The sequence below is a fragment of the Phoxinus phoxinus genome (assembly GCF_949152265.1).
Source record: "Phoxinus phoxinus genome assembly, chromosome: 3".
Classification (NCBI taxonomy): Eukaryota; Metazoa; Chordata; class Actinopteri; order Cypriniformes; family Leuciscidae; genus Phoxinus; species Phoxinus phoxinus.
Genome location: NC_136878.1, coordinates 19239809 through 19262277, shown reverse-complemented (window position 1 = coordinate 19262277; position 22469 = coordinate 19239809). Strand labels below are relative to the sequence as shown.

The 22469-nt window shown below is 36.8% G+C and overlaps 1 protein-coding gene across 2 annotated transcripts in view; it reads left to right on the top strand.

The window, feature by feature from the left end:
* The first annotated feature begins 1267 nt into the window (after window positions 1-1267).
* Window positions 1268-22469, top strand: part of eeig1b (estrogen-induced osteoclastogenesis regulator 1b) — a 40758-nt gene continuing 19556 nt past the window's right edge. For both annotated transcript variants that reach the window (XM_079608041.1, XM_079608040.1), the window contains exons 1-3: window positions 1268-1840; window positions 2093-2142; window positions 2226-2521. In XM_079608041.1, coding sequence (XP_079464167.1) covers window positions 2376-2521 — 146 coding nt within the window. In that variant the 5' untranslated portion in view covers window positions 1268-1840; window positions 2093-2142; window positions 2226-2375. The remainder of the gene's footprint in view (window positions 1841-2092; window positions 2143-2225; window positions 2522-22469) is intronic.

The window sequence follows — 22469 nt, the reverse complement described above, 5'->3', positions numbered from 1 at the left end:
TGTTCCTGTCTCCCACCAAACTTCTGGCTCTCCTAGTCAGAACTGCTAGTGTGTCTCCCCTTCTGAAACCCCACATACTTTTCTTTTTTGGCCATGCATGCAGCTTTCTCAGTAAACAATACCTGTAAGAGAGCTATAGAAACAAAAAAAGCTATCTTGTCATTTTTCATTGTTCGGAAAACGTTTCCTCTTAACCTGCAATGACCTTGCAGGTTGTTTTGGATACAGCCATATTTCACAAATCTACAAATCAAGTTCACCACGGTGTCTATGGTGCTGCTGGCCATTCAAAATCTTCATGTAACACCTTACCATTATACCAAGAACCTCAAAATATGGTTTTTAAATAATTATCAATCCATACAACTTTTTTGTTGTTGTTGGTATTGTTGAATCTTCAATTCTGGCTCTCAGGTTGTTTACTAGGGACAATTGTGGAGATGAGAGTGGACTATCATGAGCAGCGCTGTGGCAGCAGTGGAGTCATTCAGGTTCCTGGAACCTGCACCACCATCTCTCAGGATCTAGTGGGACAATCACATTGACACAATGTGAAAAAGGCCCACCAGAGGTTGTACTTGCTTGGCCAGCGGAGGAAGTTCAACCTGCCACAGGAGCTGCCGATGACTGCAGATATTGAGTCTATCCTGTGTCATATCAATCATCACAGACTCGACTCAGCCTGCTAAACTTTTGAACTGTTGCCGTTCAGACGGCGCATTAGCACTAGAACATAGGTGAAGGAATCGTTTCTTCACACATGATATTTACCTGTTGAATAGATAAATGTCTTCGAAGGGCAATACCCTTTCTTTTTTGTGCAATATCCTTGTAAATTAATTTAGTCCCATTAAATGTATTAAATATAATGCAAATAAGTAAATTATCTGTAAATGTTTATTCTTACTAAACTGTCTTTATTCTTATATAGCCTATATATATATATATATATATATATATATATATATATATATATATATATATATATATAGTGTGTGTGTGTGTGTGTGTGTGTCTTGTTATAGCCTTATATGAATAAATTACATTTTACAAAAGGTTTGAAATACAAAATCACATAGGCTAGAAAAAACTGTTTTTAACTTAGCTAACAGCTTAATATTTTATGTATAAATTACTTTCACACTGCCTAGCATATCTAATGCTTTACATTGTATTATGATTATCTCTGTATGCCACTGTCTTTTATGTAAATTTGACAGGTAGGCTACGAGCAATACGTCAAAATGACAATAGCATTAGCAAGTATGAGGCCACGAGATGGCGCTACAGTCATTTTAGAACAAAACCTAAGCAAATCACACAAGCGCGCGAAATCCTCACTATTCACTAGGATAGTGATTCTCCTTGGCAACACGAACGTTTGTTTTCCTCATCCCAAGAACCCGCTAAGGCTTTTATTGGTGAATTATTGTATTATTGATGCATCTACAAAGCTAGCACCATAACCTACATAATGGCAAAGCTAAACAACGCGCCTGAACTCAACATATCGTGCGTTTTGTTGGCTTCACAGTGAAGTCGAAGCACTGTTGCGCTCTTGTGGATGTAACGGGAGTTTCAAACGCTCTCTGTGACCTGAACTGCTGGCTGTATTTAGGGAAATCCACGCGTCCATGGAGGCGGCGCTTATTTGAGTTCACTAAAGAGCCAGAGACTGTTTCAGTCCTGAGCAGTCAGTCAGTCAGTCAGTCAGTCAGTGTTTTGACTCAACGCTAAACAGTTGATTTCGATACGATTTACATCTGGTTAGTAATTATATTATGGGTCGTTCCGTCCAGTGATTTCTGTCCTGGCTTCCATATGAAAACTGCTCATCGACGTAAGTATTCAACTGTCTCTATTCAAATTTTCACTTACGACATGAAACAACAAGCGAATACTTTCGATTAAAGAGAGAAAAGATGATGGTTATTTAGCTTAATATTGTCAGTAGCTCTCAAGGAGCATAACGTTAAGTTACTACATTTTCCTTGATTATGCCAGTGGAGTCCCAAGGATCTTTTCTCCTGGATATAACTTAATGGATTTCTTCAAGGTAACTGACTCTCCAGGGAATGTGTTTGCTTTTCAGCAAAGACTGTAGCCTTCCCACAGTGGTGCTGCCCCTGTATTGGTTTTAAGGTAGGTTATGATGCAGTTTCTAATGTTTACTTGGTCTAATGTCTTTCTAATGTCTAATGATTTTCCACTGTTTTACACCCCAGGTTCCTCTGGACAGCTTCAGTCCTCTCAGAGATGCTGAACCAAAGCACATACATTGAGAAGAACTTCCAGGCACCAGATTAAAATAAACTAATTCCCCTGTATTCGTCTACCTCTGTCTTCAAACATCTAAAGTTCAGTCTTTAAAGAATATGGCGTTTTTAATAAAAAAGAAGAAGTTCAAGTTTCAGATACACTTCACCCTGGAGGAGCTCACGGCTGTGCCGTTTGTGAACGGGATGCTCTTCTGCAAAATCAGACTGTTGGATGGTGGAGACTTTTCCATTGCTTCATCCAGGTAAGATTTGTGATTCTCTCTGACTGTATTGGGCCCAACACAAAAGTTCCCATGGTTTCTGCCAAATAAAACAGTTGCTAGGGCAGTAAAAAACTGTGGTAACTTTTTATCAGACACCACTGTTACTTTACACTCTGTGTACTTCACAACTATGCTTAACATGGTATTCGATGGACGATGATTGGTTGAAAAATGATCTATAGCTTTAGGGTGGTTGGAAGGATATTATTTTTGCGTATTATTATTCTGCTGTTGTCTTTGGTGTAGGTTTCACGAGGAACACTTGTTCAGACCTTGGGTTTTTACTCGGCCCGCCCTGCAGCTCTGAACAATTTTTGAGTCCATTTGAAATGCACTTAGAAGACCACACAGGTTGCTTTGGGGGTCTCTTGAACATGTCTCACATCAAAAGCCAAGACATTTTTTAAGGGTCAGGGTCAAACCACTATGCCATTCTTTACATTGTTTACCCAGGTAAAGGATTTTCTCTTTTGATCATTGCACACAGACAGCCTGAATCACGTCAATTTTCACGATTTCTTTTGCTCGTGACTAATTCTAAACACATTCCTGCACTTTGGCTGTGGTTTAAGATGATAGCACACATATGTCAGTGGTACGGTTGTTTATAAATTGAGGCTTAAGCTCTTAGGTTAAACTCACAGTCGGGCAAGGCTGATCAGACACAGCCTAATTAGAATAATGAGGGTCCATTAGTAAATCTGAGTGAATCAGCAGTCTTATGTGATGACCGGTGGTGTTATTATTCCAGCATGTGAAGGCCATAAAGACTGTTGCATGAATCTTGCACCTGATGTGTTGAATTCATTATTGTTTCTTCACTTTAAAATGTTTTACCCTATTCTGGACTCAAAACAGTTTTGCAGTTATCTGAGATAGGTCAAAATTTCGAGATAATTGGTTTGATAATATTTTTTTTAAACGTATGTTTACATTTATCTAGTATTGAGAATAAAATGGCAGTTTGGTGGTAGACTTGATATGAGATGTATGTTTAGGCTATATTATATTTTTTTATAGATGAAATAAAAAAATATAAAAAAATGATAATTATCATTTAAAAATGTAAAAAATATTTGTATAAATAAAATATTTTATTTAAGTGTACACACACACACACACACACACACACTAAAAGCATTAATATTAGTCTCTGTCAGTGCTTTAATGCTAGTTTCAAAGCAGTTCCAAATATATGAAAGTTCTGTCCTCGTCACATTAACTTCCTTTTATGTAAATCTGTCTTTTAGGGTCAACTGGCCAAAGTCAGCAGCAAGAGTGCGTTCAGAGACTATACTATGTCACAGAATCTTTTAAACAGTTATAGAACAGTTTTAAACTTGGTTAGCCACAACACACACACACACACACACAGACACAGACACAGATAGATATAATATTTTGTATTCAGCAAGGATGCATTAAATTGATCAAAGGTGTCAGTAAAGACTTTAATTTGACATTGTTACAAAATATCTTTATTTTAAATAAATGCTGTTCTTGTGAACTTTCTGTTCATCAAATAATCCACACAAAATGTATAGCGGTTTCCCCTAGAACCACTTTGGCCCTTGAAAAGGCCAAAATCTTGTCAGTCTATTTGAAGTTTTCTTGTGTTGTGAAGTTGTTTTTAGTGGCATATGACTGGGGGTGGTATATTGTGTGGGCGCATTGACTTGCTAGCGGTGCCAGGCACAGTGAGTGCTCTGGTTCTAGTGCACTGAGATGCCCTCTGCATTCATTCTGCACAATGCCTTGTGTATCTAATGTGAGGAGGGAGAAGAGGGTTATGTCATGAATGTCCCAACACCATCATTCCTCAGATGTATTGATAAAGAGATTTGATTGGATAGATAGCAGAAACAGAGTGTGTGGTAATTTCTAGAGAGATAGTGGAAAAAAACTGGATAGAAACTGGAAGTGGAATGCAAGATGGATAGAGGAGTAATGCACGAAGGAGAAAGAGAGTGAGAGAGAGAGAAAGCGAAAAACAGGACAGAGACTTCAGTGATAGTCCAAACAGAGAGCCGTTTGTCTGACTAAGCCACGGTCCTGTTTCCCTCTGCCCTCCTCCCCTCGCTCATTCTTTTCTCTCACTCTCTCACGTTTCTTCATCCCTCTGTCCTCTTTATCAGTGTGGATTGAGTTCATGGAGCGCTTGATTGACACGAGTCAGCTCTCAGACTGATGACGGACCAATAGTAGTACTATCACTGTGGAAGATCTTCCCTCTTTAATATGATCTCAGACTTGTTCTCCAGCTTTTCCACGGTTCAGGTTTGCATTTTAACTGGGAGAAATCAGATCAACGTGATGATAAAAATTCCTGGCGTGGATGATGAGGATGTAGACACAGAAGTCATTAGTTTCCAGAGGTGTCTTGGCTTGCTGAGTGGACAGAGGCCAGTGAAGCTTGAAGGAAGAGAGGGTGCTGATAGGGTTGCTTTCTAATGGTTGGTCTGCATAGAGGCGGGCACATGCAGTTAAAGGTCCCATTGAGACATTTACAGTCATGATATGTGAACTACATCAACTTATGCAAACCGTTATCACTGCTGTAGGCTGGTCATCTTTTTTTTTCTTCTTTTTTGTTTTTGTGCTTCCGGTTTGAGATTATCCAAACCTTAAAAGATTGTGCTGAAAGATTATAGATTGAGTTATAAATCCTTCTTGTTGCAGATTTTCTTAAGGTGTATCATTATTGTGGTAGAGATTATAAAGCAGCAGTTGTGTGTGTGTGTGTGTGTGTGTGTGTGTGTGTGTGGTCTCTCCATTGATGGATAGTTTTTGATGAAATTGCTCTGTAATTGTAATCATTACAAGGGTGCTCATCTCTCTTCCTTCCTGTTCTGTTCCTCTGCCTTCCACAGATGATAAATACTCAAGCTGCCATGTGCCTTTGATTATCACAGGTTTATTTCTGCAGAAGAATTAAGGCCCATTCTCACCAAAGACAATTACTATAATGATAACTATAAAGTCTTAATCATTTTAATTCTGTGTGCTTCTAGGTCATTCAGTCAAGTTTTTTTTATTTATTATTGGCATTGGCCAATAGCTAGGTATCGACACAAATTTCACGATTTAATTAGATTTTGATTCACAAGTTTGCTATTCGATTAGATTCAATTCCGATTCCGGTTCAATTTGATATTGATGATAAGGGTTATGTATCAGGTATTATACATGGCAAATTTTCTCAAGGTAAAAAATAACTATACAGGAAACATTACAATAATACTAAAGGTTAAAATTACCTGATTTGAATAGGTTATTTACATTTAAATTACACATAGGTTTTTATAATAATATAACGTTAATAATATTTTAATGACAATCATATTTATACTTGTTTTTGAAATACAAACATTTAAATGTTGGCTGTTAGGGATGCTCCAATTGATCGGCCGCTGATCGGTATCAGCCGATAATCACATTCTATGACTCGATCGGGATTCACAAACTCACAAACCGATTGCAATTTAATGAGGTAAAACCATAAAAACGTTCTGCCCGACGCGCATGTAAGTTTTATACAGATCAGGCTTTAGTGCCACATTCTGTTTTGTAACTCCGCTAAAAAATAATAGTAAATCACACTTATTTTATTTGAGCAGTTTGTCTCGATTTAAATGAGCCCACACACAACATAACATGATGTGTAGATTTGAAGAAAATCCTTACAGAGTAACATGACATGCTGCTTGGCTACAGTTATTGGACTTCTGGGATCTGATCATGTCGCGAATCGCGATAATGCCGCAGTGTTTTTCAACGTCATTTGAAAGTTCAACCAATGGAAACTGAATTTCGGGTATAGTGGGTAGGGACGTGTTGATACTAATCGGACATTGTTTTACAGCTGGAGCGCGCTTGGATTGGTCTGATCGCTCAGATTGTAAGGTCTTGATTTACCGTGCACCATAGAATAGGAGCGCACATAGGAAACAGCACTGGAAGATCATTAAAAAATAAAACAAACCTTTTTTTTTTTTAAATCAAATGAGAACATTTGTCTTTGATGATACCTTGTTTCTTTTCTTCTTCTTTTTTTAGTTTTTAAAACCAAGCCATTACTTTTAAGTATGCCACTTGAAATCACGTGAAATCATTAAATGCCTTTAGTGTGGGTCAAAAGTGACAGCCAACAGAGAGCTTACATATCACTTATATAAAGCTTGAATGATGGGGGTCGGCCAATCGTTATGTCGATAGTTGGTATCGGCTGCAAAAATCCTGATCGGAGCCTCCCTACTAGTGGCTGTCATAAAAACATGATATGTTTATTCAAACATACATTAAATATTGAACAACAGGTTAAGTAAAAATACAATGAATATGTAATATAGTGCGTATATCTAGCAAAATTATCCTCTCTGTAGTTAATTTTTCTAGCTGACTAATAAGTTTAAGGAGGTAAATGTTATGTGACATTGTTTACAAGTTTTTATCTTCCCGCCATTTAAACACTGATTGAGCGATTACATCATGAGACATACAGATTTCGGTAAGTTTTACTGTATCTTTCAACATACCTTCTGTTTATTTTTTTTATTCTGTGCTGTAATAATTAGTAGGAAAGCAGAAGAGATGATGGATCCTTGATGGATAATGCAAATATTGTGTCAAATATTTTTACATTTCTGAAATTAGCTGTTGAGCAAAATATTTCCTCAATTTACTTGAAAATATGCATTATTCATTATCCATTAAGAAAATTACACAAATTCTGGGCAATTATTATTATTTTTTATTTATGCAAAAAAAACGCGTATTATTCATTGAAGAATCACGGTTTCTACAAAAAATGAAGGCAGCACAACTGTATTAATTAATAAATGTTTCTTGAGCACTTCAACTTTTCCATCAAAGGAATAATTACATTGTAAAATGGAGCATTTAAAACATCGTAAAAAAGAAAACAGTTATTTTAAATTGTAATATTTCACAATATTACAGTTTTTACTGTATTTTTTAAATCAAATAAATGCAGCCTTGGTGAGCGCAAGAGACATCTATCAAAAACATGAACAAATCTTACCGACTCCAAACATTTGAATGGTAGTGTACATATTCTAGTTATATGTACATTAACCTTGTCTATAGGTCTAGGTATTGGCTTTGGCTACTGTATAATCAGCATCATTGACCACTACTTTCTAAATATGTTTTTTTGTGTTATGTTTAATCTTTTGGTGCTGATTGACGTTCTTAAATGAACAAAGAGAAAGCTGAAGAAAGAAAGAGGATCCAGTTTCTCTCTGCTCGGTGTGTGTTATTTGCATCATGGCGGCTTTGACAAATCGAGCAGAACCTCATTCTTTAGATTCCACGGGAAGAGTTACACCCCGATACAGACACACAGATTATGCTAATTGACAATGTGAGATTATGAAAACAAATAATTCTCCTTTTCATTGCCTAGAACCCATTCATGCGTATTCACGTCTGTTTTGTGTTTAGTATCTTAGCAACAGGGTATCAAATGAAACCTCTGAGAATGTGGCACTTTGGGTATACAGCACACACACGAACACACATCCATAATGATCGTATTGCCCATGCACCTTTAAGGAGCATGTTAGCTAAGAAAGGTATAGTGAATGGTTTCCACACCTTTTCTTAGACCATCTGGTTAGCCCTAGACAGAAAATTGATTTAGGCTGTAAGGTGATTTATTATTAGTGTTTATAGCTGACTGATAAGTCTTTCTCTGGCTGCTTTTCTGGCTTTCTCATACTCATTAATGTCAATATTATATTTCTACCATGTATTATACGTCTTATCTGAGAGGCCAGATGCAGTCAATTCATAGGGCATAATGTTAATAAGGTGCTTATCTCTCTCTCTCCCACAATGCTCCACAAAAACAACACATTCTGTCTGCAGTCTAAAGGTTCATGCTCAATAGTTAGTTTCTATTGATTTTTCTCACGTGCTTGTCTAATTTTCTATTTTCACATACATAAAGTGGTCTGTAAGATCTGTATTGGGGTGTCTCATAGTTCAGAAGTTCAATTCTTCTGGTGACTATACACACCATAAGGTTGCTAGTTAAGTTCCTGGCATGTGCTGCCAGCTTGCTTACGAAGCACAAGCGGGCAGAGGAACAAGGGTCTCATCCCGTACAGGTCGCGGTGTTATTGGGCTACAACTACTCAATGAGATTAGCAGCTGAGACTCAGCGGTGCACCTGCTCTCAGCCGGGACAGACTGAGGCTTCTAAACTGCCTCCTGTAAACACTTCATGAAACAGATTGCTGTGAACCAAACAGATGTAGGTAAACAGTTGGGGTGTCTTAACTGGACTTCGCACTGTCTGCCCTCCTTTAGACATCAGCTACTATTTTACAAAGATCCATTAGTCAATGATTAGTGGTGATTGCTGCTATACGTCTAAACACTGGCACGTAACTTAGCTCTTATCTCATCTGCTATTCAATTATATCTGAAATTGTGTTTTTTGTTGAGGAAAAATGTGCTATTACTTTTCAAAGCAATTGGACTTACGATTTACGCTTAGTAGATGATAAAGCTGGTTTAAAAAAAAAAACATTCAACTTGTGGTGTTTACATGCACAACAATACACTGATAACTATCAAAAATCAGCTTATTTTAAAAATGAAAAAAATACCAGCAAGAAATTGTGTACTGTACTGTAAAGCAAAATACAATGGCAGATATCTGTCTTATAGCAATAATCCTTACAATCTCTAACAGAAACATCCCCACTTCTCTTTTCATGTTTTAGGATAATAAGAAAAACGATTGTATTAGTACCACAGGGATATTTTTGATTACAGTAGCAGCACTTAACATTCATGTAGCTCAAACAGTAGAGCATGAAATGAGCAACAACACCATGAGTTTGATTTACAGCGAATGCATGAACGTGATCAAATGTATATATGCAATGCAAGTCGCATTGGATAAAAATGCCAGCCAAATGCATTAATGTATAATGCGTTACTGTTCAATGGTTTGGGAACAGTTACATTTTTGTAAAACAATTTTTTTTTTTAAAGAAGACTCTTATTCTCACCTTGGCTAAATTTTAAAATAAGTAATATTGTGAAATATCATTACATTTTTAAAAGAACTGTTATCTATTTTGATAAATTAAAAATTAAAATGTACGTAATTTATTCTTGAGATGGCAAAGCTAAATTGTTACTCTAGTCTTCAGTGTCACATGATCCTTAAAAATCATTCTAGTACCTGTATATTGATTTGGTGCGCAAGAAACATTTCCAAAAAAAATTTCCCTTGGATTTTTTTGTTGAAAAGAAAGTTCAGAAGAAAATCATATATTTGAAATCGAAGTCTTTAGTAACATTCTAAATGTATTTCATGTCATGTTTTAATAATTTTAATTTGATGAATAAAAATATTACTTTCTTTAAAAAAAAAACGTGCTGACCCCAAATTTTGAATGTCTATACACGCAATAAAATACATACACATATACAATACATAGACTAGAATAAAAAAATAAAAATAAAAACCAAGTTTGGAAATTTGCACTGTCATGGTGCCATAATGAAGTGCAGTAATTCAAATGTATAAAATACTGTATATAAATCCTGCGCTCACAGACTAATGGCATTAGGCAGGAAGGAGTTTCTCTCAGTGGTGCACTGAAACATAAGTCAAGAACTATCTCTCATTTACTCATGGATTCATGAGTCTGTGGGCATATTGTGGGAAAATATGGAAGACAGGGGAAGACTGCTAAAAAGTGAGCACCATCTGGAAGGGAGTTTCACACAGAAGTAGGTTAAATGAAGTCCTGGGGGAACAGAAGGGTGGAGGGACCGAGGGAATGAGAACAAGCTTTTCACAAAACATGACTGGCCCTTTTGCGTCCGTCACAATTAATAGTTTCAGATGGAATTTGTTTGTTTTGCCACAAGCCTTATTTCTCATATTGTATATATTGTCGCAGTATTAGACAGATCTGTTCAAGTTATATGTATTTGAGTTACGTTCTCGCAGCTTTTTCACAGCTGTGTCTTATGCTCCCTGGTTTTGCGTAGTCACAGGTTTCCAGGGGTCAAAGTTCAGTTGCAGGATGTGTTGCAGGGTTTCTCAGACAACATATAGCTAGGAATGTCCACTTGATTGACCTCTCTCCCCTTCACACGTTCCTCTGTCCCTCACAGCACTATATGCAAACACTCCAGTGCAGACGACAGTGTTTCTTGACAGCTTTAATAAACACATCTCCTCCACCTCAAATCTTCAGTCAGCCTTAAAACGTTTCTCAAAAGGAAGTAGACTAAACTGTATTGTCAGCACAAGAAACAGACATTATCTCTGTCCACACCTGTTACAGTTACCGTATTTAAATTACAAGCCTTGATATTGTATAGCCTACTATTATGAAAATCTAGCCACACCAACCAACTGTTTTTTTTGTGTAAACTTTTTTTCAAGCTAAGGGCAAAACTTGTACAATACATACAGTCCCGAACAGCATGAAACATGATATTGTTACCATTCTGGTGATTCTAGTACATTCTTCGTTCATTTCAGCGTCTGACTCTTTATATCAGTGTACTTTATGGCCATTTTGTTGCAGTACAGTGTGGGACTAATACTGTCTGATAGATTTGGGTTATATTAAATGAACATGTACTTTGATACGCTTGCACCATCAAAGCACAACACTAGCATCTGGATACTTCATTACATACACCGAACCTAAATCAAAACCTTTGTTCAGGGAGAACCTACCGCAGAAAGGAGAAAACACCTTAGTTGAATAATGACTGACATTAAGCTGGCTGTAATGTGGCACCAGTATTTTATTATTTCTGGCTTAAAGTACCCATTTGAACATTCAAGAAAAGGAATTACTTAGTGACTTTGCACCCTGCTGCCCTTACATTTTGTTGTAGTCTGTTTAGACTTGTCTTTCTTCTCCCTCCAACAATGTTTTTTTGTGGTTTTGCCTCTGCACGTTAAGAGGCTAGGCTAATCATTGTGCTTTATCTTTTGCTCGCTCTTCAACCCATTCCTGTCCACTTCAGATGCATGTGCTGTCATACACACCGTCTGCACTCTGATTGCAATCTCGGAGCAGTAAATCTGCTGTGCCTCTCAGAATTTCGGAATCTCGGAGAGCTTGTGAGATCAAAGGTCGAATTCTTTTTGAGGCATAAAATTGGCTACTACTCTTGGTGAATTTATCCCAGCGCCCTATATATATATATATATATATATATATATATATAATATATATAATATATATATATATATTATTTCCCCCCTACCATTATGATACATATCTGAGTGAAAAAGTTAATGTATAGCGGGACTTGAAATGACTATTGGATATTGATTGGGTCGATGCCGTTTGCGAGGGAGAGGGAAAGTAAATGTAGCACATGAATTATGCTCACAAATAAATAATTTATAATAATCTGTCAATTTTGATTTCATTTTGACTTTAATCAAGTAGTGCATTAGTAGAGTATGGAATATATTACAATGGCAGAAAGTGGAAATTTATTTAGTCATCAACACCTTGGTCAAATATTATATATGTAATGTGACATCTTTAATTTCCCTAGCCTTTCATGCGAATTCAATGTCATTCATTCAATGTCAAACATCCTTGCATACATAACTCAAAAACAATGTTAGGCTGGTTAACATTCCTCATAACACACACACAGATTTTTAAATTACAGTAATTACTGAAGCGTTTCGCCCATTGGCTACATGGAGAAAATTATTTTTAGAGTATTGGTAAGTTTAGTCTTGCCTGTTTTATAGAGAATGCCTGACAGAAAAGACGAGCAGCTGAGGAAAACACAGCTGGCACTCCTCAATTCCTATAGAATTAAAAACCACTTAACTATATTTAATACTATGCTACTATACATTATTTGTTATATACTTTATATAGCATATCAAAAATAAAACGTTCTAACATTTAATTTAATTTATAAATCATCTCTCTGAGGTCATATACCATTTGACTTGAGTTTACACTCTAAACAGGCTTACATTAACAACCGGCAAAATAATTCTTTGCTTGATCAGTAACAACAACAATGCCTTCTGACTTACAAAAAGCTCCACAATTTCCCAGAACTATTAAGGGTTGCTGGGAATAATCAACCAGTGACAAAGTACAAATGGTTTGTATCTGTCAATCCCAAAGTGTTCTTCTTACCACCCCTTCATTTTCCTACTTGTGTGTTTTTTTTGGGTCTCTCCATCTTTCAGTCTCAGCTATAAGAGAGAGTCAGATCCACGGACACGTGAAGGAAAGAGAAAGAAAGAAGGAAGGGAATGGCAAATTGGCCTTTATAGGGGGATAGCAATGAAATGTGACTAACATCAGGAGACACTGTACATGCCGGTACAAAAATCTGGAGTTGATTTCAAAGAGTTTCAAAGATTTCAGTTTAGTCAGTGTTTTTTTGTGTGTTTTTTTAAGCATTCTGTTTCCATCAATCTTGATGACTTTGTTTTTATATTTGTTTGTTTTCATGTGACCAGAGCTCCCACAGCAGAGGCATTTCATATTGTTTGGCTGCTCGTACAACAGTTATTGGCAGTGTATCATCTTTAAAGAGTGAGCTGGGTTTTCTCATCTATGTTGCTCTGTGTTTCTGGCTCTTCTCTGAGCGTCTGGCCCGTCCTGTGGGTCCTGATCCATTCCAGTGGAATGAGAAATGACTAAAATCACAGAGATCCTGGAGCCTATGAGAGCAATTCTCTCTAGTTTGACCTCCAGACTTCAGCTCACAGCTAAATGTTCAATTGATTACTTATTGATAAGTGTTTAAACATGCCTTTTAAAACCAATTGGTGTCCCTATCTATGTCACCAAACCTTCTCCACATTAACCATTCCAATAACTGTGACCTTCTGAACGCTTTCAATCAGTAATCAATTAAAGTGAGGTTTTGTTGGCAAATGTAGTCCACCTCTTACAGCATTGAAAAGGCTCTGATTTCAAAACCCAGTGATTAGGGCCTCTGTTCCTGTGAATAACACTGCACGGGTGGTTACATGTGTAAAGTGCATGTAGGACTGGTCTCCACTCCAGCCATTCCTGTGCCTCTTATGCAACAGCTAACAATGATAATGTCAAGAGGCCCCCGGCTGGTATTTGCATAGCCTATCAGAGGAAAAGAGCCAGGTTATGATCCAATGTTCAGCGTGTGTGGGTCTTTGTGGCCATTTCTGTGATTGTGTGTCTGGATGTCTGTAGTCATGGCTGCCCCAGGCTAAAGATTTTCCAAGTCGTCTGTTAGTCGTTCATTTAAGCCATTAGTCTATTAGTTGGAAAAACTGTTTGTCCACGTTGTCGGGCAGAAGTGAGCTCTGTGTTTTGCTCACAATGAAGCCGGCCTTGGAGAAGATGCACTCCGATGGCATTGACGTGGAAGTTAAGTTAAACTTGTCGTGCAGAAACTGCGGTACTTAGCTTCCACACTCCGCTTGAACACTTGGATATGCGTCTAATATTAGCGCACATTTATCTAGGTTAACGTTAGAGCGACAGCCACGTAAGTGGCTAACGTTAGGCTACTACTTGCATGTTTTAAACAGAGGTTGACAGTAACAAAGTACATTTACTTAAGTACTGTACTTAAGTACACTTTTGGAGTATCTGTACTTTACTTGAGTATTATTTTTTCTGGAAACTTTAACTTCACTACATTGGAAAGACAAATATCTTACTTTTTACTCCACTACATTTCTGTCAAGGTCCTTGAGTAGAGAGTAGTAACGTCAAGGATGATTTGGCTGCATTTTGGTTGGAAATTAAAGTCTGGTTGACGTCAGAACTCGACTGATGTTGGTTTCTGACGTCAACCGATTTTCAACCACAATACAACGTCTGTCCAACGTTGCAGATTAACGTCAATCTGACATTGGATTCTGACATCAACATGATTTTAATTTTCAATGTTGGGTTTGGTCTTCTAAATGCAAATTTTGTCATTGTTTTGGAGCACATTAGCTTATAGATAACAGTAAGGCTAACATATTCATACTAAAAGCCAAAAAACTGGGAACAGCCATTTGGGTGTCTCGAAACCATTGTGGACGTTATTGAGTGACTTATTCAATCCCACTACAGGAACTGTGTTCTAGAAATACATGTGATATTGATATGAAGGCAGGCATAGATTCAGTGGCACAAGGTACTGTAAATTGGTTATTACATGCAACAATACTAAAACAATGAATTGACATTTACTTTTATACTTAAGTACTTTTAAAAATGAGTACTTCTGTACTTTTACTTAAGTAAAAATCTGTCTTTACAACTTTTACTTGTAACGGAGTAATATTTTACCAGTAGCATCTGTACTTTTACTCAAGTAAGGAAGTTGTGTACTTTGTCCACCCCTGGTTGTAAATAAGTCATGTTTGAGGTTGCACATCACCTTTTTTTGGGGTCATTCTTTACTCTCTCAATATGTTCCCACAATACTTTTTATTTTCTACCCAACATATTACCTCATGGACCAGCCGTGACTACGTGTCTGCCAATTTCTGTGGAGTTTTTTTTTTCTGTAACTAACCGACTAATTCAAATTTAGTAGCCAAAGCGTCATTCTCCCTTCTCATCACCTAATGTTTTGTCGAATATTAGGGGGCAGACAGTGACCAGCGGCAACAGGCACTATGTCACATTTTGTCGGATCAGTGTTACTCCTGTTGGCATTTGGTCTGCGCTCTTGCTTGTTTGTTAGATCGTGGTATGTCTGAGAATTGACGTACTGTAATCTGACGATTGTCCTCGTTGGTCGGCATCTGTCGTTACAGTGAAATCCCAGGTGGTGCATGAGGTGAGAGAAATGTTAACTTAAAAAAAACTTACATCTTTAAACAAAAGCATCAATAAAAATTGTTCCATGTAACTACAAATACATTTTTACCCAATATTTTTGCGGCATGTACCTTGCTTATATGTTCAATAGAGTATTGTGCTGTTAGCTTAGCAACTTGTTCATTAAAGTCACAACGAAATGTAAATTAACTTATTTTTTAATTAAATTTCTATTTTGAATGTAATATTGCAGTGTTTATTGTAAATATATTCATTCATGCACCATTTTTTCAAAGTAATGTGCCCTTGCAATCTTTTAATTGTTCCTGTGTAATAATTAGATTGTCCCAAATTGTGTTTACAAGATATTAAGATGTTATCTTAGAAGGCAGTAGGCAGCTCACTAAGGTTTTGAACTAGAGTCTCCATCATCTTCTCTAATGCTAATTTTAATGAGAGCTGTCAACAGCTTTTCAGCACACATCTATTTTTGGAGGTTAATTGCACTAAATTTAACTATTAATTCACCATAATTATGGAAAACTGCATTTGAATTGTAGTTTTTACTTTGTGTTCAGGTCCAAGGTTTTGCCACTGATTATGTAAAGTCCTATTAGTTTTGCCTTTCACATGGTTAATTAAATTCCTTAGACTCCTGATTTAATTGAGCAACCCTGGTAACAGACTAATCCGTTAATAACTGTGTGTTTTTGAATATGTGTGTTGTCCGATACAATAATGCATACTGTTTTATTGAATTAGCTCTGAGATGTCAGAAGATTAATGAACTGATCAAGTTCAATGCAAAAGTAAGTTCATTAGGTTAGCTGTTTGCATTAATGCATTCACATTTGCTCTCCATAAACGTTCATTAACTGCTTTCCTTTTCACCTTAATTTTATTGGAGTGTTTATCAAATTCAAGCTGGATTTGAGTTCCACCTACGCAGCCACAATAAATTCTCCCTCGGCAGAAAATTTGGCAGAGCAATCTATCTATATGATACAATCTTTGCACCCTCAGGCAGGTCAATTAATTCTCCATTTTTTTTATAACTGAAGGCTTAGACATTAGTTAGAACTTGTTTAAGATCACTTCTTAAACGAGTTTCTTAAGAAGTCTTACCTCTAGTAAGAGTAGATTTGTTTTGATTGTCACTCCTAAATCTCAAACGGTATTGAATGGCATTGAGAGAGAAGTTTGTGTCACTGCCTGGACCTGTGAGATGTCAACATCACAGGAATCTCTAAGGGCTGGATTGCATTGCAAAACCACCATTCTCTTCTTGGCCCCCGTCCCCTGCCACAGGAACTACTCCCTAATCTCAGCATATGAGAGCTCAATACATAATGCAATAAAAAGCAAATCCCTTTGTGTGACTAAATCAGTAGATTGATTCGATCTTGTTTGTGTGGTCCAGGTAAACCCTGCATTTGGGGTACCAAGTGCCCCCATAATGATAGTAAAACCTGATTTTTTTAAACTTGCTATTACTGTTGTCACTGTATTTTTGACCCAACAAAATGTAGCCTTGGTGAGCATAAGAGACTTTCAAAAACATTTTAAAAATCTTACAGATCCCAAAACTTTTGAATGTCAGTGTACACAGAAGCCCTGTTCAGATCCTATTGAAATGGAACTAGTTTTCCAGAAGGAGGTTAGATTTCATAAACAGAGTTTGTGATTCTAATCCCGTCCTAATCAAAAAAGGCAGAAGTGTAGAATTATGGAGAGTTCTTCTGAAAACTGATCCTTGTTGGGTAGCTATGTCTGTGATTGTTGTATATAGTTTTTATTTTTTCTACCCAGTAGTTTTCCTCATTTATTTTGCCCTTTGTCAAAATAAAAGCTAAATCTTCGGAGTAAAATAACAGTTGGTGCTCCAAGTAGTGTTGCCATAGAATCTGACATAAAAATCTAAATCGGTAGGATAGTCCGTTTAAAAATTTTTAGTAGCAGCACCAGATCCTCTCTTTAATCAATTCCTTACCTCAATTTTATACATTATACATTATATATAACATAATTTTTTTTGTTTCTCTGGGTTTCATGATGCAAACCATAATCACATAATTATCCTATAATCACATGACTTTCCGTAACGCCCAAATCCTGACAGTAGACACTCCCACCTTACAGCGTGTTGGCTACAGTGTTCTTTACATGCACTCAAACACATCAATACAATGTTTCTGATCCACATGTTTGTCAGTGCAAACAGTGCAAGTTTGTCCACATGCACTCAGTTTAAAAGGCTGATTTGACTGCTGTCACCAGATTGGATGAGGCTAAACATTAGAATATTATCCACACTCAATCAAAAGTGTTTTATTTCCTCTGCCCTAGTCTTTGCTTAAAACACTCGCAACAACATCAACAATCTTCTTGCTCAGCAGAGTGTTTCTTGTCTTTGCTCTGGAAGAAGATTGATGCTCTTGCTTGAACATCTGGAATGCTGTTATTCTATTTAACGTCAAAGACAATGTCATACCTCACTCTTACGCACAATTAGAGGTTTATACTCCATGAGGGTATGTAGAAATAAAAAAATAAAATAAAAAGATGAATAAGCTGCAAAAGTACCCTTATGAAAGACATGTTACAATATTTACACGCATACACAACAGTTCAAAAGTTTTTGGCCAGTAAATTAATACTTTTAGTTAGGCTAGCTATTCTGCATTACATTGATCAAAAGGGACAGTACACAAATGAATAATGTTACAAAAATAACTGAACTTAAAAAAAAGAAGAAACAAAATCCTGAAGAAAAAATGTATCATGTTTCCAGAAGTATTAAGCAGCTCAATAATAAGAAATGTTTCTTGAGAACCAACTCCGCATAGAATGTGAGTAATGGCTGCTGATAATTCAGCTTTGCCATCACAGGAATACATTAAAAAATATATTTGAATAGAAAACTTATATTAAAGGGGTCATGAAATGGAAATTCAATAATAACATACTGCAAGTTTCAGTCCAAAGTTGTTGGACCACCGGACTTTCGTAATATTTTATGTTGAAATCGACCGGCGGTGTCCTCGCAGAAAATGTTGTTAACTTATCATCTGTATTTGTAATAAACGTTAAGCCAGCATTTAACGATATTAAGAGACCAAGTGTGTTAAATCATTACATGGATTAACAATGTTTTCTTTAAATATTAAAGAAAAATATGAATATATTGTATGAAGAAAGCGTGATCAAGTTGAATACAAATGCAATGCGTATAAGTGTGATTAAGTTTGCCAACCACGTAAATGGTCATTTACTTGCAATTCTGGAAGTTTTTTTTTCTTTACAGAGAGTGAAAGTGAGGATGGAAAATTATCGTTTTTACAAATATTAGAATTTTGAAAAACAAACAACTGTTAAAATCATAAGCTAACCACCAGAAACATAATATAAAGATCTGAAAATGCATTTCATGACTCTATTTTCATGATTCATTACTTTATTTGTAATATTGATGCGGACCAAAGGTGAAAAGGTGTTCACAAAGGTCCAAACAAACTCCCGTTTACAACTGTAAACGGTTTAAGGTGTGAACATGACCCGACCCAATTGTAGAAAGCACTGAAAATGACTTTCCAGTAAACACAATTTTTGCTTTATTTATTTATTTATTTATTTTTTCTGTGGTGATTCAATTGCAACTTTTTTTTCAAGATTTGACTCCTCTACGGGCCTTATTTTGCCCATAGGCCTTGTGTTTGAAAGCGGGGCACTAGATGCTCCACTAAGCTAATGAGCTCTGCAGAGTGATGAAATATAGATATCAGGCACTCCAGTGCCTCGCATCAAAACATGATGGAGAGAACTGTGAATAATTCATTAGATCTGATAATCTTCGTGAGTTTAATACATTTTAACGTGAGTTGGTCATGTTTTAAGATGCAGCACGTGTCCGTTTCCCTCGTGCTGTTTCAAAACAGACCGAATGTTGCACTCAATTTTCAGTGGCAATGAACCCTGCAGCTTATAAAGCAAGTAGTGGGGTCTCATCAACCAACGGGCAGAAACCTTTACACAAGAACAAAAACTAACACGTCAAGGGCCTGTAAAATGTTTTTCACCTCATTACATCTCAAGTCAGGTCCTAACCAGGTGTGACTCGATAAAAAAAGAAGTGAGCAAAGTGATATGTCTTCCTTGTGAAATCTCATTGGTCCATAACACCGTGTCCTAACTACACGCGACACGCGATAAAATGTATATTTTCCTTGTTAATCAGATGCTGTGTCCCAATTCGCCTACTTATACTACACCCTAAAAGTATGTACTCTTTTTGTGAAGAAAAAGTACATACTTTTGAGTGTGTAGCAAAAGAGTAGGCAAGCTTTGGGACATACTAATTCCTCATCTTTAATTGACAGATCTGTCGCGTGCAACCTGTCACCGTAAACTCCCCTGTCAATCATCTTGTCACAGTTAAAATCCTCCATTCAATCTAATTTAATTTCCTACGGTTTCGGAGAGAAATGTAGTAGACATTCATCTGTCGGTCGTGTCTTTCATGAGAAGACTCTCCTCATGTGTTTGCAATTTGAATGTAATGATGCATTTAAAAGTTAATGGCTAAACGTATCTTTATAAAAGTTCACAATGCTGCTGCAGATGCAATATAATGTAGACAACATTGAATAAATACATTTTCGTCAGGTTAAATACTGATAATGAATCACTCAAACCCCTTTATTTAAACCTCTCTACATAACCGCCGGACTCGCGCGTCCTCCATGTCTGTAGTTTGTAGTTCTAACCGAAGCCTCGTCCAACGCGCGATGGGTTGTGGGCAATATTAGCCATTAGAGTGCGCATCGATCTGCACTTCGGACTCTGACCGGAAATAGTAGACCATCCGGGTAACTTTGGAACACTCATTTCAACATACTATGATTTGGGACGTACTAATTCTATTTTCGAATACTATTAAGGACGGATAGTATGCGAATTGGGACGCAGTGAGTTTTTGTCCTAACCAGCCACGACGGCGACATGCAACGATTCTATTTTAGAAACGGTTTCTATTTTCCTGCGACTTCGCGGCTAGAACAACAAACACAAAGTGTGGTAATAATATCAGGTGCTGTTTATGTGCTTTATTTAATGTTATACTACAGGGCCGTTGAATGCTTGAATCTGATTGGTTGACGAACGTTCTGAGGTGTGCAATTATTTTCAGGGAACCGCACGGCTAAAGTAGGTCCGGCAGGTCTTAACCGCATTACAGTTCTATATCACTGCGCGTACTTAACTGTAATAACGGACAATATGATACAATTCATAACAAGAAAAACCATGCAGCCCCATGCGCTTGATCTGCAATTTTCAATGTCTAACTTCACAATTAATGGAAACATGCAGTTTCATTTTAATAAATAACGTATAGTCCTATATATAATCAATAGAAAATTAAACTGAATATTTCAAATTGATAGTCCTGCTGCACAGGTTTTCGTAATTATTGCAGATAATATAACAAATAAATAATTATTGATAGGCTATAGTCTACTGTCACTAATAGAAAAAAAGAATGAACGAATTATTTAAAACGAATTGAATGAATAAATAAATAAATAAATAATAATATTGACCCACATCTCTCTCTCTCTCTCTCTCTCTCTCTCTCTCTCTCTCTCTCTCTCTCTCTCTCTCTCTCTCTCTCTCTCTCTCTCTCTCTCTCTCATAACTGCATTAATAACTGCATAAAGCCGGGGACACACTTGCTGTAAGGCCGGTTATGAATGTAATTTGATACTTGTTATGACTGATCATGCACGCGTTTTCAGCGCGTTCAGTCTGTGTTCACAGCGGTGTTTAAAATCTGCTGCATTCAGAGTCAGAGAATGTCTCTAGTCGTTAAGTGTGTGTCCAGCATTACTCTGCTATCAGCGGCTCAAACCTCCGTTACTAACTCTAAAATGACGTTTTGGAATTAGCAACGGAGCATGGGTTTAGATGCGCAAGGAATTAGTCCCATACATACAGAGCGTTTTAATAACAAAAACTTTACAAACGTCTTGAAATACATCATCTGAACAATATTTCGAGGTGTGGTAACTGTAGTATAAGCGGAATAATTGACTTCAGGCCGTTGAATTATTAGAAAAATAATGCACACCCGAGGTGGAACGGCCACTCCGCTTCGCGTCGTGACCGCATTACCACCTCGGGTGTGCATTATTTTTCTAATAATTCAACGGCCTGTCGTCAATTATTCCTTACTTAAAAGAATGTAATGTGACTTTGAATATAATTTAGTGCTGTAAAAGCAACAATGGATAATTCACCTCAGATCTTGAAATTTGACAAGAACGTTCAAACTGAACAAACAAGTGTATTCTTTGACAAAGATTGTTTTAGTAACTCAGTAGCCTATGTATTTTTTAATAATAGTTTTATGGTGTAATTTGATTATGTAGTACTTATCCATTTTCTTGCGAGTGCCGTTAAGATTACTCTCTGGTGGTGTTAGATTAGACTCCGCCCACACGCTGTTCTAATTGGCTGTGGGTTTTGATTGATTTTGACCCATCTCGCAGTCGCGTCGCGTCTAGTGTGAAAAAATTATTTGTAGCTGGAATCTTATCGCATTGCGTCTGGTTAGTACACGGTGTAAAACGTAAGTTCCAATGGGTTTTTTTCTTCCCTAGCGTGATTGGTTATTTCAGAGAGGCTTGATTTTTTTTTTTTTTTTTTTTTTTTTTTACATGCTGTGATCTCAAGTGATTGACAGGTTGTCCCGCCCTCGCGCCAGTAAACGCGTCATCAGAAGAGATGTCATTGCAGGGATGGGAAGTTATTTTGATTAGAGATAATGTGGGCATTAATTAAAAACAACAACAACAACGTGCACAGATAATTCATTTATAATAAATGCTGCAATATTCCATAAAAAAAAGAAGAATTGGACATTTTTATGTCATGGCGACTTTAAACAGTAGCTTTTCAATGTTCCCTCCAAAAGCTTTTTTTCACCACCCAAAAGAGGCATGCCTAACTCAACCTGAGCTGCTGAGTCTTTAGCCATTTTCAAGAAAGATCTTTTTTGTCAACACTTGACCCATTCATACTAACACTTTCTATTTGTAATAGAAAAAAAAACCTTGCCATGGGTACTG